This window comes from Barbus barbus (genome assembly GCF_936440315.1).
Source record: "Barbus barbus genome assembly, chromosome: 15".
Classification (NCBI taxonomy): domain Eukaryota; kingdom Metazoa; phylum Chordata; class Actinopteri; order Cypriniformes; family Cyprinidae; genus Barbus; species Barbus barbus.
This window is the reverse complement of record NC_136743.1, coordinates 27,425,372-27,442,921: the sequence shown is the minus strand read 5'-3', so window position 1 is coordinate 27,442,921 and position 17,550 is coordinate 27,425,372. Positions and strand designations below refer to the sequence as shown.

Genomic DNA, 17,550 nt, shown 5'->3' with positions numbered 1-17,550 from the left:
GAAGTAAATAGGGCCAATTTTTGCATAAACAAATATTCATTTCAAGATTTCAAGAACACTTTCATTAATTCTTCTGTTAAAACCTATTGCAGATGTAAAGTTGCTAATTTTTTTCAGTCGTTTTAGGCATTACAGTGTCACAGCAGCAAAGTTTTAATATTGGCTACAACTTTACACAGAAAAGGTTATTAAATGATTTTAACATTAGTATTTTAACACCCCAAACACTCCCAACTCAGTGTAACCCAGACTGATTCATCCTTAGAAACTGTTGTAGTAGTAATCAACATTGTCACAAGCGTTGTCGATTGAGCTTAACTAGTATTGACCCCAGAATATTCCTTTAAAGAATTAACAAGAATTATAGGGGTCTTGAAATGCCTTTGTTTTTAATTTTGTACTGTTCCACTTATAATGTTATCAAAAAATATAATTTAGAAGTAATATAATACAGATAATATAATTGTTTTCAATAGTTGAATACAGTAGTGTAGCAGACGGGCACGTAGGGCACACACTACAGGGGGGGCCCCACGTGTAACCTCGAAAGACGATGATTGGGGAAGTCGGAAGGGGAAGTCGTGGCCTAATGGTTAGAGAGTTGGACTCGTGATCCAAAGGTTGCGGGTTCGAGTCTCCGGCCGGCAGGAATTGTAGGTGGGGGGAGTGAATGTACAGCGCTCTCTCCAATGTAAATTATAATTAATCTGCCCCGCAATAATTTCATAGCGTATCACCGCATAACTGATGCGCTGTGAGGATAATAAAAGTGGCAATACAATAAAATTTGGTTCGACTTTCTTTGAAAAGTAACAAATAAGGTGGTCAACTCCATTTGCGTCTTCCTGAAGAACTGCTCCCACACCAAATGCACTAGCATCAACTTCTAGCTTGAACTGTAACGAGGGCTTCAGGGCAGACGGTTACACAGAAGGGATTTAATACTGTCGAAAGCCTGTTGACTCTCCAATGACCACATACAAGCTCTGGAAGGACTAAGCAAGTCTATTAAAGGGCGGACAACAGTGGAAAAATTTGTACAAATTTTTTACACTGGCTGAACCTGGTCCTGACCTACCGGTTTCCCCAAATATGTAACAGTAGCTTTACCAATCTCACATTTGGCAAGATTTAATGTTAACGATGCCTTCTAAAGCCGCTGAAATACCATTCTAAGCAAGTGTAAATGATCAGCCTAACTCTCTGAATACACAACTAGGTCGTCCAAATACACACTACATTTAGAGACCTCCGGTAGTGCAGTATTTACCAAGCAGAGGTGTAAAGAGTACCTGAAAACCATACTTCAGTAAAAGTACAGATACCTTACAGTGAAAATTACTCCACTACAAGCTAAAAGTCACCAATTCCAAAACAACTTGAGTAAAAGTATTAGAGTATCTGATTTAACAGTACTTAAGTAGTTTACTTATACTAAATATAGGCTCAAAGATGCAAAGAGACATTCCAGTAAAATACTGTAACGTTGTGGAGAAGCTGGGGAAACAGGCAGAGGCAAGGATCTGTCTGCAGATATTTCATGGAAAAACTACAACAAACATTAAGCCAAAAACCAAAGGGAACAAAGAACAGAATGACGGGCAAACAGACAAGCATAACATTCAACAAAGAACTAAAGAAACACTAGGGCTGTACAGTACACAGGAGGCTAATAAGCTGAACAAGATAAGATACAAAGTGACTACAAGCACCACGGGAGACAGGAAGTGACATAAGTCCAAGACAAGGAACAGAAAATGCAACAAAAGCAAGAAAGAGCTGATTTGTGAGGAGAGGAATCATGCGTATTTTCTGAAACCAAAATAAAACTACAAAATAATGCTAAGTAAAATTAAAAAGTCTGGATGTGCTGGTTTTGGCCTCATTGCCAGCTGTAGTCATGTCCTCATCTCATATATAAAACGCCTGTGATTCACAACTACTGGCTAATAAACTCACATTCACGTAAAGTAGCCTTGTTGACAAGTTTGGGTAAGGGCAAAATGCACAAGATGTAGTACTTTTAGCGCCCTGTAGTTGGCAATATCACATCTTTTGTAGCATAAATAAACTGCTGCAGAAAAGCTAGGTGCCATGCAAAATGTGATGTGTAACTGCAACACTCATTTAAAAATGTTGTGAAGTAGAGAGTAAAAGTTGCTAATATCTTTGATACTCAGTACAACTACAAAGTATCCAAAAAGATACTTAAGTACAGTAATTAGTTACATTTACTCAAGTACTTTACACCTCTGTTACCAAGCACTGAAATGTTGCCGGCGCGTTGCGTAACCCGAACGCCATCACCCTGTATTGCAGAAATGAATCAGGTGTAACAAAAGCAGATATCTCAGAAGCTCAAAGGGTTAGAGACACTTGCCATTATCCCTTAAGATCCAATTTACTCGCAAACTGAGCCAAGCCCAGATTGTCAAAACGATCATCCATTTGAGGCAAGGGAAAACAATCTGGTACAGTGACAGCATTGATCTTGTGATAATCGATACAAAAACTGTAAGATCCATCAGGTTTTGGAACATAAAGGCAGGGTGAGTTCCACGGACTGCTGCTAGGTTCAGCAAGACCATCTCTTACCAAGTAATCAACTTCCTCTTTCATTAAAGCCCTTTTATGCTGCATTAAAATCATGTCAGATAGATCATATTTACGAGTTGAACACACATGAACATCACCCCAAAGTCATTATTACGAGTAGGAAACCCAGAGATTAAGCCCAGAGATTCCAAGTTGGAGGCATGTCAGTGAGAAAACGTGTCAGATGCAATGGACGCAGCCAAAGACAACAGATATACAGCGTCTGTTTTGATGGTAAATCTGTTGAAATTAATAAAATTATTGTTTTTTTGTAATGTACAATAAAACTATATAAGTTACATATACAAAATATTGTAGAATTGTATGCTACAGGGCTGTTGAATGCTTGAATCTGATTGGCTGACCAACATTCTAAGGTGTGCAATTATTTTCAGGTAAACGCACGACGACCGTAGTTCCAGGCAGCTCTTGACCGCATTACATGTAAATATCACTGCGCTGAATGATTTGATTTTAGTTATTTCAAAGGTCCTTACAGCTTACAACAGCAAAATAACCAAAACCCATTACGACACTGGCCAAACAAATATAGTAAGCAATAGGATAAAAAGATTATTTCCATGTTTTGCCACAAAATTGTTTTATGTACGTAAATCACATACTCTATTTCTTCCACTCTCTCTCCCTTGACGCACACACTGATACATAAGGCTTATGTTGTTAACCCTATCGCTTTTATCAGTAAAATAGTTTAGCAACTTAAAAGCTACATGGCATTTCTCACAAGAGAGTTAACGACGGCGCGGTTTCTGAAGAAAATGAACTTAAAGTTTCACTATTAGTAGAGACGCAGCTGTCGAACACTTGAGACACACAGACTCTCAGAAGTAACAATTCACACGCTCTCTCTCCAATAACTTCATTAATAGTTGCATAACCAACACCTGGTTATTTTAGGCAATTTAGAAATCCTGTGCAGAACGCGTCCCCGGGAAGTGGCACGTCTGGTCACCTTATAGTACAATGACCTCTTATGTGTCAAAATATGTCTTATATGTCAAGGGAATTTTGTTTAGTCAGTTCATGACCCCTTTAAATCACTTTTCATGCATCAATGAAAACTCTACTTTTCATTCCCAGATGGTCCAGGGACTATAACAGTTTCTAATAATAATACCTCGGTAAAGCTTGGTGAACGTTTGGAGATAACATGTCATGCAGACGGAAACCCCAAACCAACGATCTTGTGGAGGAAACTAGGGGAGACTGAGCCTGAACTCCAGAGTCAGAACCACAAGCTGATAATAAATAATGCTTCCTGGTCTCAGACAGGTTGGTATCGGTGTGACGTGAGAAATGACGTGGGAAGCCAGCAAATGAGAGTAAAAGTCACTGTTGTAGGTGGGTAAATTAACTCACGGTGAAATCAGCTGATGTCTTGTATAATCATTTTAAACCTGGCTATGATCTTTAACCTTTTTTTTTTTAAATGCAGGTCCTCCAAACATCCCCAAAATCCAGTTAAGCCATAGAGAAGAGCCCAAAGAAGGAGAGAGCATAAGCATATTCTGTTCTTCAGACGGAGGGCCAGCAGAACTGAAACTGTACAGACCGTCCCAGAGCATTGCGACAGGAGATCCGAACAAATCGGCTGTGCTTTTAAACATCTCATCAATCCAAATAACAGATGCAGGGATTTACATCTGTGAAGCAAAAAATGACTTTGGCATTGAGAGAAGCACAATCAACATTACAGTCCAAGGTGAATTTATAACCTTCTGAAAATCATGCTTAGAAATAGGAGTTTTTTTTTCCATCTACTGTTTATTTTAGTCGTGGCCTAATGGATAGAGAGTCGGACTTGTAACCCAAAGGTCGTGGGTTCGAGTCTCAGGTCCGGCAGGGATTGTAGGTGGGGGAGTGAATAACCAGCACTCTCTCCACCCTCAATACCACGACTGAGGTGAGACCCTTGAGCAACTGAACCCCTAACTGCTTCCCGGGCGCCGCAATATGGCTGCCCACTGCTCTGGGTGTATGTGCACTTGGATGGGTTAAATGCAGAGCACAAATTCTGAGTATGGGTCACCATACTTGGCCACACACCACTTCCCTTTCCCTTTTATTTCAAAATTTAAATAAATGGCCTTTGTTACCAGTAATAACCCTGCTTTGCACGTAAAAACTATCAACAACCACAAAAATACTTTACTTGGGTGTTGTTAAACAAGTTTATCATGAGAAGCAACCTTCAGATTTGACAACTAAGAGCAAAATAAATGATGACTGCTCAGCTCCTGTGGCCTTATGGGATAGCAAAGTGACCACTGGTTGCACTATTCGCATGTGTATATTCAAATGCTGGAAATATAATTATCAGTTGACAAAGAACCTGCGGTGTACTCCAAGAAGCAGGTTATGTGACACACCTGGATAAGTTAACAGATATCTAAAGTTAACAGATAACCCTGAACTAGAGGTCTGCGCGGGACTGTTTTTTTAGTCCCGCTCCCGCCGCGTTATATTCCGCACCCACCCGCTCCCGCTATATATTCACTCTTTTCACCTGCTATCCGCTTAGAATAATTTTCTTCCCGACGCATCCGATCCCGCTAAATTTAGATCTTGTTTCCAGAATCTCACATTTAAATTTCTGCTACTGAAAGAGAGAGATAACAAATACAAGTGTAATCTGCACAAAAAAAAATTCATTTTTTATTTTATTCGTCTTGTCAAAATACAAGATTTGTTTAAAGTTTTGCTGTCGACACAATAGGAAAAAAAAATGGCAGAGAAAATAAAAAACGTAGGTTGTACAAAAATTGTATGGTTATACTTTATTTTAAGGTGTCCTTACAGTGTAATTATACATTTAAGTACTGAGAAATGTTAATTAACTACATGTACTTACTATAGGGTTAGGATTAGGGTTTGTCTTGCATGTAACTCTGCATAAATTATTGTTATTATAATAATACATGTAATATGTGCAACAAGGACACCTTAAAATAAAGTGTTACCAACTGTATTTCTTATTTTTATTCATCATTCAAGATACAACATTTTGCTGTCAACACAATAGGAAAGTGTCGCAGAGGAAAAAAAAAAAAAAAGTATAAAAATAGCATCTGTCATTAAAAATTATAGGATAATCAAAATATGAACAAAACTGAGTTGAACGTCCTTCGCATTCACACTTTGCTCTGTCACTCATCGACAACCTGCCTGTTCTGTTCGATTGACAGACAGAATGTTTACCGTTTATTTACCACCGGTACAGCCTGCTCTGAGGACCGTTATGCACATGCTGCAAATACAGACCCTGCTAATAAAATGCATGACGCAGAAAGCACTGGTCCATGCATGCAGCGCACACATAACAGTCCTAAGTGCGGCTGTACCGGTGGTCCATAAGAATGAGTAAAGTGCAGAAATGCTGTTCTGAAAGGACCTCGGATGCTGTTAACGGGATATTGTTAGACTGCCGGCTCCCGTTTAAATTACACCAGAGTTACCGACCGCTACCGTGGTTTTATTTGTAAATTTAATCCTGCAAGAAATCTGGTCGGCCCACGGGAGAGCAACAGGAATGCAGACTTCTACCCTAAACGAGTATCGCTGGGAACATTTTACATTAAAACAGCTTGCCATACTCCTTGAAACCAGTGTTCTAATGAAAATGTCTTGTGTGGTACTAGTAAGAAGTTACTAGTACCCTAAGTATGACTGAACTTACTCCAAGGCGCGGTTTTGTAACCGGCATACATTGAGTAAGAAAGTTTTAGGTTAATCAAATAAAAAAGTTGTAGCTAAAGGAAAAGCAGTGGCTTTTTTTAGCAATTAAATAATACATGAACAAAAAAATATATCTACAACACCCTTTTGCAGTGACCATACTGAAGTGATAGCAGTGAGGATGGAATATTCCGGTTAGATTTATGTTTCTCGAATCTTGTTGATGTTTACTCTTTTTAATCCAGCAGCACAACATGACATCTGGAGAAAGTCCGACCTGCCTGTGGCCATACCGACGGCTGTAGGGTCAGTGTCGCTGTTGACCGCTGCTGTACTGCTCATCCGACACTGCAGAAAGAAAGCCGAGAGCGACTCCACTAACATCACACTCGACTAAACTACATTTTTGAAATGTCTCTTATGCTCATAAAGGCTACATCTATTTGATTCAAAAATTAAGTAAAAATAGCAATATTAAAAATATATATATTTTAAATATTTAAAAGTAGATCTTTTATATTTTAAAATTTTTATTTTATTTCTATGGTGCTGAAGTTTCAGCATCATTATGCCAGTCTTCAGTGTCACATGATCCCTAAAAAAAAAAAAAATCATTCTAATATGCTGATTTGGTGCTCAAGAAACATTTCTTATAACTATCAACACTGAAAAACGTTTCAAAAGTTTGGGACAAATACATATAAAGAATTAATACTTTTATTCAGCAAGGATGCATTCAATTGATCTAAAGTGACAGTAACGACATTTAACAAAAATACTAAGCAGCAAAAACTGTTTGCAGCATTAACAATAAGAACAAGAAATAAGAATAAAAAACCGGAGCACCGAATCAGCATATTAGACTAATTTCTGAAAGATCATGTGACACTTACAACTGGAGTAGTGCATCACAGGAATAAAATTACATTTTAAAATATATTACAAACAGTTCTTTTAAAGTAATAAACTTTCACAATATTACTGCTTTTACTGTATTTAACAAATAATTGGAGCCAAAAAACAAACTAAAAAAATCTCTCAACACTGAAAACCCTTATTTATTCCAACATTTTGACTGCTAGTATGCATTTATTGGCTATATAAACTTCAAACCTATGATAAAATATCAAACTCCTACCTCCAAAGCAGAGGTAGATTGTGAACTTACCAAATTAATAAGTCTGCACATAACTGCAAACAGCAAATGTAGGCTTCTTTTTTTTTTTTTTAGTTTTACAGATTTATTGTTTTACCATATTCACTGAATTCATACCGTTTCATCCAAGTTCAGATACAATTTTGGCACAGATGAAAGGAAACTTCTTTCCTCAATTTTTGATGCATGCTAACTTTTCCTTTTCCTGTGCAAACAACGCAACAATAGATTTAACCTGCTAACTGTCACAGGCATTGTTAATTATCTTCCTGTTACTGTTATCAGTCTATCAGGCACGTTTTCTTTGGGAAGTTCCTCTCCTGATCCAACACTATAGGTGCTGAAATGTACTGCTGCAGTTTAACACCGTGAGCATCTCGTGCTCCAAAACAACAGACACACAAATGCCATTTCAGAAGGTCTTGATTTAAATTGCTATTGTGGAAATACCACAAGCTTTTATAAACCCAATATGCTGAAATTAGACTGACAACATGAATACAAAAGAAAAAAAGTTCTCTAATGTTTGCCCTTGTCATTTGGCCTATGCTGGCTGTATAGAATTAAGTAGGTGTTGACTGAGCTCTAACATCCTGAGAAATCTTTCATGTGCCTTCCTGACATGGTCTGTGATCATGGCTTATAGTTTAGTCTTAAGTCAATTTTCAGGAAGAGCGCCAAAAACAATTATGCTTAGAAGTGCTCATAACGTTGTATAAATTGAGTCAGACATTGTTATGGACACTTCTAAGCACAAATGTTTTTGTTGCCCTTCCTGCATTCTTATCAAAAAGGGGTGAAAATGACTTTAAAAACAAGACCAAATTAGAAACCACGATCTCAGACCATATCAGGAAGGCACACTTGCCCACACTTTTTCTCATTGTAGGGCAACATTTCCCACCAACAATGTAGTTTTCAAGCGGAACTTCATCAAACAAAGTCTGAAGGGAAAAAGGAATAACACTGTAAACTGTGGGTTGGATCCACTTTGGATTGTCTATACATATATGTTACCAGCCGCATTGCGAACACATTAAATAATTTCCTTTAGCACACAGACTGTGTTCCTCCAGGGATGCAAGAATAACACTGAATGTTTGTGTTAAGCTTCTGAACGCATCAAATCAAAAGTGAAAGTTAATTTATCAAACAATTCCATTATATGAACTTTGTGCTTGTTGGACGTTTACATGCTATTAGAGGAAGCATATATAGTTCCACAATGAGAGTTAAAGTGCTTTCCTGTCGCTTAGACCACTTTTTAGTGCAAGAAAAGTTGTTCTTGGCATGTTATATTTTGGTTCCTTTTGCAGTAGTCAGTCTTGTACAGTACATCACACATCTGCTGGGGTTTATTCTTTTACTTTCATTGTCTCTCCATGTAGCCACTGTTAAATTAATCATTATAGCAGATCCTGTGTAGTTTATAGTGATATTCATTTCAATTTTTAATTTTGCTTACTTTCATTAAACAATTGTCATAATGTTGGGTTACTGTTTGGTAAATCCAATGAAAATCTTGATCCTGAAGTAAAACAACAAGTGTGTTAAAAACATTTAAATGACTGATTACCACCAAATTTGACTATTACTGGTTTATTCAGAATTATTCATAAGTTAATATCAAAACTAAATTAAACAACAAAAAAGGAAATATAACAGATGGTCTGCAGATTTTTTTTTGTCACAGTTAAACTTATTATGATGCTGTAGTATTTTGAATTAAATTGTATGAGTAGTGTATTTTTTCTATATTTTCCACATTTAATAATAATAATAATATTTATGACTCAAAATAATACAGCTTAATAGTGTTAAATTACACTACATCTACATTATTAGTAAAGGTGGAGGCACTAAATTTCACACTCCATCTACTGGACATATGTGAGATATACAAGACAAATAATAGCAGGGAGATATATTATAAAAATAATAATTATATATATGGTTTGTTTACTGGATTGTATCATAGGAACATGTATTAAATCTAAAAAAAAAAGAAGAATTTAGGCCTAAATTTCTAATTATTTTAAATGTTAAACCATCAGTGAATGTCAAAAATATTACTGTTGCAAAATTCAGTCAAACAGGTTTTGGTTGAGATGTGTACATTTTGAGATGGTATGCATCCAAAAAAAGTTGATCTAATATCTCAGAACTCCGATTGTACCTGTCTCTCAAATGTGCTGACATCATATCCTGCTCTTGTGATTAGCATAGCTGGGGAAGCCAAACTGGGAGATCATGATATTGGAGTAGCGGAGCGGCATGCTCCCGTAGATGTGTGTCAGCTTGTTGAGGCAGTAGGAGCGCTGCAGCATGTGCTCCGCTCTGTGCCACATGCCCACATACCCGCTGCTGGCTTCCTTCTCCAGATTCCGCATGTCTACGGGCTTCACGAACACCCCGGAGGGCCGCTTGAGTCCGGACACCTGTGAGAGATGACGTGCCACAGCAAAGTTCATGGCGATGTCATCACAGTTCTGTGTTTGGTCCACCAGAGCATGCACTTCACCCGGCTGCTCTTGGAACAGCTGCAGGAAGCGCCGATGGAAGAACGCTGCACCCACTAGGATCATCGAATACCTACAGGAACCATAAAATGACATTTAGTCTGCTGTATTGCAAAGCTGCACATTTAACATTCATAATAAATATGGGTCAATGACATGCAACACGGTCCACAATAAAGGAAGAATCTAGAAATAAAAAGTAATGTAAAAAAAATCTAGTACAAAACCAATGTTATTTTAGTAGTATTTACACTATTATAGAATAATAATACTATATTATATATTGTAGGGCTTGGTCAAAAAGAGAGCACACACACACACACACACACACACACAGGTCTTTTAACAGGACGGCAACATTCCGGAAAGAAAAAAACACTTTAAAAAACAGAATTAAGCCCGTTAAAAACAGATACCCAACTGTGTCTCAGAGTTGTTGTTGGGAATTGAAAAGAAAAGCTTAAGCTCAGCTCGCTCCTTGCTCGACGCTCTCAGTCATTTAACATCATGATTGAGCAGTAAACTGAGATCAAGACTCAAGCTTCCAAAGAACTTTAACATCTAAAAGCCTCAGAAACTGAAACCAACTTCCTGGGAGCGTCATCAAGTCAGAACGAGGCCAACCAACCACTGAAGAGTATTCTCGTGACAACGACCTACCAAGCTGCCAATCAGCGCACGACCTTTCCTGAGCCGGGAAGAACTGAACTCAACCGAAAGCAAAGAAAGTAAGACAAAATCTCCTAAATCTGCTGAACTGGTTGTATTTATCTTTTAAGAGTAAAGATAGTGAAATTCCTGCTTGTGAATCCCTCAGGTCGAAGTAAAGCATTCGTGAGAACGAACAGTAGAACCTAGAACTCTTTTCAGATCAAAACCATGCATTGCAATGTGTGTGTGTTTGTTTACGTCTTTTGTGTTGTTTAGCTTAGTATTGTGTTAGAGTAGTGAAATAAACTTTGATTCTATTAAGAAATCTCATGTCTGTTGCTATGTCTGAAATTACTTGCCAAAGATCGCGTTTACCTGCGCTCATGAACTTAACTAACTATTTGGTTTGTTTTATCGTTGGCCGCGAATAAGATAAACAAAATTGTTAAGAGATGACGTGCTGATTTTAATGCTTGCTGGACAAGTTGTTAATAAGGTATCGTTAACAAGGTACAAGTTGGACATTCTGATTAATCTCAATTAATCATATAAATATCGAATCTTAAGAGCGATTCCCTAAAAGCTAAAATTAGAACAATGGTTCTAAAGTTTACTACAATATTTTGTGTTTTTTAATTGGAGTAATTTTCTTGTGCCATTTTATCATTTCCATTAGTTTTTGGGCTTTTTACTGTACTGCCGCTCCATAATATAAACAGTTTGTGCGATCGCGAATCTCGAAACTGAAAGTAAAAAGCGATCGTGCATTTGAAAGCAGTTTCAGTGCCCCGCATATTAATAGCAGCTGATGCCCGCATTTTATACATAGTATAATTACCCGACGATACAACTGCGAGAGAAAGTATTTAAATATATATTTTCCTCTCTGTGTGAGCGCTACTGAAATGAGCCGCACTGTGAAACCAATCAGAGCAGAGCTCAACATTATTATTAATGACCCTTCCAAATAAGCCAATAACAGACCATTTCAGTCTAGGGACAAATCCTAGGGTTGTAAATGGACATTTTTTCCCTTATATAAGCCACATACCTTCTATGTAGATATCTGAGAACAATTTAAAATACTGTATCAATGCATTCTATGGCACCTTTAAAAAAATGTCCTGGCTCTTCCAAGCTTTATAATGGCAGTGAATTATAAAGCTTAGAAGAGCCAGGGAACTTAAAAGGCAGGGAAGCACTTAAATGGGACTATCATTTTGCATTTTTATTATTTCATTGAGCTTTATTTTAATTTCAGTTTTAGTTTTAATAATTGTAGTTAGTACTTCAACTTATTTCATTAAGTTGCCACGGCAACATTTAGATTTTTATATATTTATTTTGTATTCTATAGGTTTTTATTTTTTTATTCAGTTAGCAATATCAACCCAGTTTAAAATACATGTATCAATTTATTAGAAATGTACTCTTTGCATTCATGTTAATTATTAAGTGGTTTTGAAAATTTGTACAAAGTGTACTGTATTACCTTTAAGGTAAACGCATCTTTGCAGTTCTTATTTATTTATAAATTAATATATTTTTGCAAAGCCTGGATCACAAAACAAATAGCAGAGATATATTTGTAGCAATAGCCAACAATACTTTGTGTGGGTCAAAATTATCGATTTTTCTTTTACGCCAAAAATCATTAGGATATTAAGTAAAGATCATGTTCCATGAAGATATTTAGTAAATTTCCTACCGTAAATGTCAAAACTAAACTTTTGATTAGTAATATGCATTGCTAAGAACTTCATTTGGACAGCTTTAAATGTGATTCTCAATATTTGGGTCACATTTACCAACCTGAACTAACTTTAGCTTGACATAAAAAAAAAATAATAATAAAAAAGGGACCTATTGACCTTGACACCATCCCAGTGGCTTGCAGGGGCCCTCTCTATGACATCATTCCTATTTTATGTTTTGTAAGTCTGAATAAATTAATAAACAGGACAAAAATGAACATGTCATTGATCCATATTTCTTCTGAGTGAAAAATGTAGACCTGGCGCTTGTCTGTCAGGAGTGTGAAGTGTTTGTTATATGACAGGTGGTTGGAGTCAAAGGGGATGAAAATAAAAGAGCAAAAGCAAAAGTTGTTTCAGAAGCAAAGCCAGTTATGATTTATTCTTTCCTTCAGAATAACATGCATCAATGACTCTAAGTCCTGGAACACGTATTCAAAAAGTGCCATGTCAATGTTACTTTGACTACATTTTCTCATTAACCTGGAGAAGCTGCATTATTCCCAGTCTCACCTGTCGCCTCCACCTTTGTCTGGATCCTGAAGCTCAAAGCTGCCATAGCTGTACACTCCGGATGCTGTGCTCACATGCTTGCGTGGAACAAACCCCACAATCTGATCTGAGAATTGCTATAACACAAATTAAAAAAAGATAACCAGTTAGGGTCTGTCTCTCTGAAGAGAGCTTTTGAAAGAGCATTTAAAACTGAAGAAAAAGCACAGATGAAGTTTCCTATTACCTTCCAGACAGAAAACGCAAAGCTGATATCAGGAACACTGACCAACGTGTCATCGTCTAGCATCAAAACAGCTGCCCAGGTGAAAGACAGTGACGGTCAATACAGACAAGCACACAATAAACACAGCTGAAATGACATAAATGGATAGTTCCCATATGACTTTCTTTCTTCTGTGGAAAGTCAATGGTCATCAATGGTGTCTAGTTACCACTTTTCTTCAAAATAATCTTTTCTGTTCTGAAGATGAATGAACCTTTTGGAATCAAATGAGGGTTAATGACATAATTTTAATTTCTGACTGAACGGTCCCTTTAAAAGATCTGTTTTTGTTTGTTGTTTCAAACCCATATGAAACACAAAACTCTAATTAGTTTTTTTTGTCCCAACTATAAAAAAATAAATAAAAATACTATACAATAAAATGCAATTCATACATATCATGACTCATTCTATGATGCATTCAGATTTTGATAATTTTGCAATGCAAAAAGTAAAAAAAATTAAAAAATAAACAAACAAACAAAAAAAAAAGTCCACAAATGGTCCAACCAGCCTACAGGGAAGAAAAAAAAAACTTCAGGTTGTAAACCGTCATTTTGAGTAACTCCACAAATACTTAATTTAGAAATAATAAGTCATGTGGAAGTAAAAAAAAAAAAAAGTACAAAATTGTGTAAAAAATTAAAAATTTAATTATGTTTTCTGGTTTTTAGTTTGACATTCTGTCCAGGGACAACAAATAAAAATAATCCTTGGCTAACTGGTGCATTTGGGTCAAAGACAAATAGGAGTTTTCAAGCATCAAAACAATAAAAGTTTATTACAGCTTTTAATATACTTTTTAGGTATATAAAATCACTTTTGTAAATTTAATTTGATGTGGACACCAAAATGGTACATCTCATCTTTGACCCATTTACGGTGTTGTTAATCTGCACTGTCCCTGTTAAAAGAATAAAAAAATATGTACACGTGTTTTAATTTAGATTTTAACTGATAATTTCTTTTCTTATGGTGTGCCGTCTTATATGTTATTGGCTCTAAATGGAAAAAGACGATTAGGTTATCTTTGGGTCAACTATCTGACGAATCCCCTCTCGTTCATGTGAGAATCACACACCCACCATCAGTCTTGATCTCGGGGTGCGGCTGAAGGCGATTGCGCATTCGGTTGACGCTCTGCTCTTTGAAGATGACGGGCACAGGGTGTGGGCCGAGGTCATGCCACAGTTTCCTGGGCGGCGACTCGCTAGGGTTGTTCCACACTATTATGATGCACTGCAGGTGAGGCACAGCCTGATAATGGTTGAGGAGCTTGAGGAGAACATCAGTGCGGTTATAGGTTTGCATAATTACAGTAAAACTATCCTCAGGGTCCAGTAGAGTGAGTGAGTTGTTGGAGCTCTGACGGAGCTCTCGGAGAATGCTGCTGTCCTCATTGTTAGGCAATAAGAAGGTCAGAGAGACTCCGGCCAAAAGCAGCAACAGTATAGACGCAATGATAAAGTGTGTCCGCACACGGCCCAAAGACCTGCAGCAGCACCAACGGATCCTGATGAGGAGAAGACAAGAAGTTTAAAGAGATGGTTTACACACTTTCATGATCCTGCAAACCTGTTGGATGTTCTTTCTTCATTAGAACACAAAAACATATTTTTGCAGAATATACACATATTACAGCTCAAACAAATAAAAGGGAACACTTTAACACAATTAAACTTCAGTGACTTTAATCTGTCCAATTAGGAGACATACGTGATCAGTTTCATCTGTTACTACATTTGCTGAATTACCCATGTCTGGATTCATTGATATATAACTGATTGCACACCAGGATCTATTCCCAAACGCTCCAGATGCATTAAAAGTTGTTGTTTAATAGCCCAAATAAAACGTCCCATGTCGAGCAAACACACCAAACAAAGAGTAATGTGCCAATACATGCATGATAACAGTTTGAAGTACTTAAATTATTGTGTGACTCATAAACATTTTGATTAAGGCTTGAAGGCTGGAAGACTAGCAAACACTGCACGCGACGATTTAACGCATGCATTCAGTAAATAATCTCACCAGATCTGTCATGACAAACACGTATGAGCAGATTTATATTCTGAATCAAGACAAAGCAACAAGTACCTCATGATATCCCCACTTTATGAGATCCCAGAAGGAAGTTAACTTCCTCGCGCAGGCGCGCGCTGAGTATCTGAACAGCTGTGAGTCGGTTCGTTGTAAAGAACCGGTTCAAAACGCGATTCAAAGAGTTGAGGTGGATAAATATATAGCTTATATTTACTATTTCGACGAGCTTTTAATTAATAGTTGTGTTTATTGTCGGTTCACTGATTCGGCGAGTCAACAATGTCCGAATGATCCCCTTCTGTCCGTTTCGTTCAACCAGTTCATTAAAAAGATTCGACTCAAAAGAACGATTCGTTAACGTCGCTAATTTCGGTGAAAAGTTTGGTAGGGGTAGATCCTTTGAGGTATGTATCCACATTTTATACTTCACGATATTACAGAAACGGCTCCGTTCTGTCCGGTAGAGAGCGGTAGTGAGCCAGCGACCGAGCTGCATCACCGAAACAGCAAAAATACATTGTTGTGCGCATGCGCAGTAGCCGCAGCTGCTGTATCTCTTCTAGCCTTAACCGAATCGTGTTGTGTCCAGAAGAGCACATGAGCTGCAGACTGTAATATGGTGACACTTCCCAGCAGCTGCCCTACTGTACCGCTGTCCAATGGACGCAATATTCCCATTCTGGGTTTAGGTGAGAACCAGCTCATTCCTGATATTCGCATGCAACAACTAAGTGTTTCTACTCATTGCCTGTCACTCAAGGCAGTGTTTGGTAATATTTCTATGCTTCTAGGTTTTTGTTAGTGACACCGAAATTGGTAACATATACTCAAAGCGTTACTGTTAAAGAGTACAATTTTAGCAGTGTTAAATCACTTTATTGTTATACACAGTTGCTGTCTTTTAATTCCTGTCCTCTCTCATTCCTTAGGAACATCTCATGGTGGAGGTTACAGTCATGAAGCAGTGCTCTGTGCTCTACAGGAGTGTGGCATAAGGCATATAGACACAGCCAAGCGTTATGGTTGTGAGGAGGCTTTGGGGAAAGCTGTGGTTGATAGTGGAGTACCAAGAGAGGAGCTCTGGCTCACCACCAAACTATGGCCTGGAGATTACGGCTACCAGAGCACCAAACAAGCCTGCCGGGACTCATGTGCCAGGCTGGGGGCTGATTATTTAGGTAAATGTGTGACTTAAGTCAAAGGTAGAGTTTTATATCTCGAAAAGTGCCAGATTTATTTGTAAACAGCCCTTTGAATCAACTTCTTTTCACAGACCTGTATCTGATGCACTGGCCGGACTGCATGGTTCCAGGCGTCTCCAGTTGTGAGGTTCGAGCCGAGACATGGAGAGCTTTAGAGGAGCTTTATGATGAAGGTTCACGCTCTTTTAGGTTCATTCTACAATTTAGAAATGACCAACACAGACAGTTTGTAGGTAATGTTTCCTCTCTCTTGTTGCAGGTTTGTGTCGTGCCATTGGAGTCAGTAACTTTCTCATACACCACTTGGACGAGTTAAAGGATCATGGTGGAATTGTGCCTCATGTTAACCAGGTTGAGAATAATTCATTTAGAGAACACTAATTACTATTAACTAGTTACTTATTAGCATGCATATTAGTACTTATAAAGCACAAAATAATGTCTTATTCTGGATGACCATATTCTAGATGCCTCAAACCTACTCAATACCTAAAAATAACTACTTGCAATAAGCAGCAAATAAGGAGTTTATTGAGAGAAAACTCTGTTGTAAGAAATTACATCAAGAACAATTTAGACGTTTTTTTTATTTGTATATAAAACATATACAGTAATCTCAGATGCCCACGATAACTGAACTTCATAAAAAAAATAATAATAATAAAAGTTTGGTCCTAAACAATTATGTAGAATTATACAGTTTACAATATAATCTTTATTTTCCATGATAAAACCAAAACATTTATTTTCTACACTCAGTAAAACCCTTCATAAACTTTTGTACATTTTATTTTTCAATGCCATTACTAAAAATAAAGCAGCATTTTTTTAGTCAAAATGAAAATGTGATTACAGAAAACGAGGGTATATATAAATGAAAAACTTGTCACTGTGTTTGATTTACTTGCAGGTGGAGTTTCATCCCTTCCAGCAGCCACTGGAGCTGGTTGAATATTGCCGGAAGGAGAATATTGTTTTTGAAGGCTACTGTCCTTTGGCCAAAGGTCAAGCTCTCACTCATCCATCAATCATGGAGCTCGCCCAGAAATACGGCCACAGCGCGTCACAAATATGCATCCGCTGGAGTATCCAGGTACAGTCTGCTTTTCAGTAGATCCTCACCAGCTGTTTATAGGGTTAAGTCACCCAAAAA

At 37.5% G+C, this 17,550-nt stretch overlaps 3 protein-coding genes across 7 annotated transcripts in view; 2 read left to right on the top strand and 1 right to left on the bottom strand.

The window, feature by feature from the left end:
- vcam1a (vascular cell adhesion molecule 1a) overlaps positions 1-6,741 on the top strand; it is a 9,593-nt gene extending 2,852 nt beyond the window's left edge. The window contains exons 4-6 of the mRNA XM_079436226.1: positions 3,697-3,957; positions 4,052-4,318; positions 6,537-6,741. Of these exons, the coding sequence (XP_079292352.1) occupies positions 3,697-3,957; positions 4,052-4,318; positions 6,537-6,688 (680 nt within the window). The 3' untranslated portion in view covers positions 6,689-6,741. The remainder of the gene's footprint in view (positions 1-3,696; positions 3,958-4,051; positions 4,319-6,536) is intronic.
- Positions 1-15,732, bottom strand: part of extl2 (exostosin-like glycosyltransferase 2) — an 18,926-nt gene extending 3,194 nt beyond the window's left edge. The window contains exons 1-5 of one of the 2 annotated variants that reach the window (XR_013785179.1): positions 15,250-15,387; positions 14,235-14,662; positions 13,111-13,181; positions 12,885-13,000; positions 9,624-10,039 (exon numbers count right to left, since the gene is read on the bottom strand). Coding sequence is in view for 1 of the 2 variants with exons in the window: in XM_079436227.1 (XP_079292353.1) it covers positions 9,646-10,039; positions 12,885-13,000; positions 13,111-13,181; positions 14,235-14,662; positions 15,250-15,254 (1,014 nt within the window). In the remaining variant the exon portion in view is untranslated. Of the gene's footprint in view, positions 1-9,033; positions 10,040-12,884; positions 13,001-13,110; positions 13,182-14,234; positions 14,663-15,249 lie in introns of those variants that run through there. The other variant, XM_079436227.1, reaches the window with a different exon arrangement.
- LOC306881888 (putative oxidoreductase ZK1290.5) overlaps positions 15,314-17,550 on the top strand; it is a 3,962-nt gene continuing 1,725 nt past the window's right edge. For 2 of the 4 annotated variants that reach the window (XR_013785180.1, XM_079436229.1), the window contains exons 1-5: positions 15,715-15,884; positions 16,125-16,373; positions 16,469-16,570; positions 16,657-16,748; positions 17,308-17,490. Coding sequence is in view for 3 of the 4 variants with exons in the window: in XM_079436229.1 (XP_079292355.1) it covers positions 15,812-15,884; positions 16,125-16,373; positions 16,469-16,570; positions 16,657-16,748; positions 17,308-17,490 (699 nt within the window). In the remaining variant the exon portion in view is untranslated. Of the gene's footprint in view, positions 15,600-15,711; positions 15,885-16,124; positions 16,374-16,468; positions 16,571-16,656; positions 16,749-17,307; positions 17,491-17,550 lie in introns of those variants that run through there. The other 2 variants (XM_079436230.1, XM_079436228.1) reach the window with 2 other exon arrangements.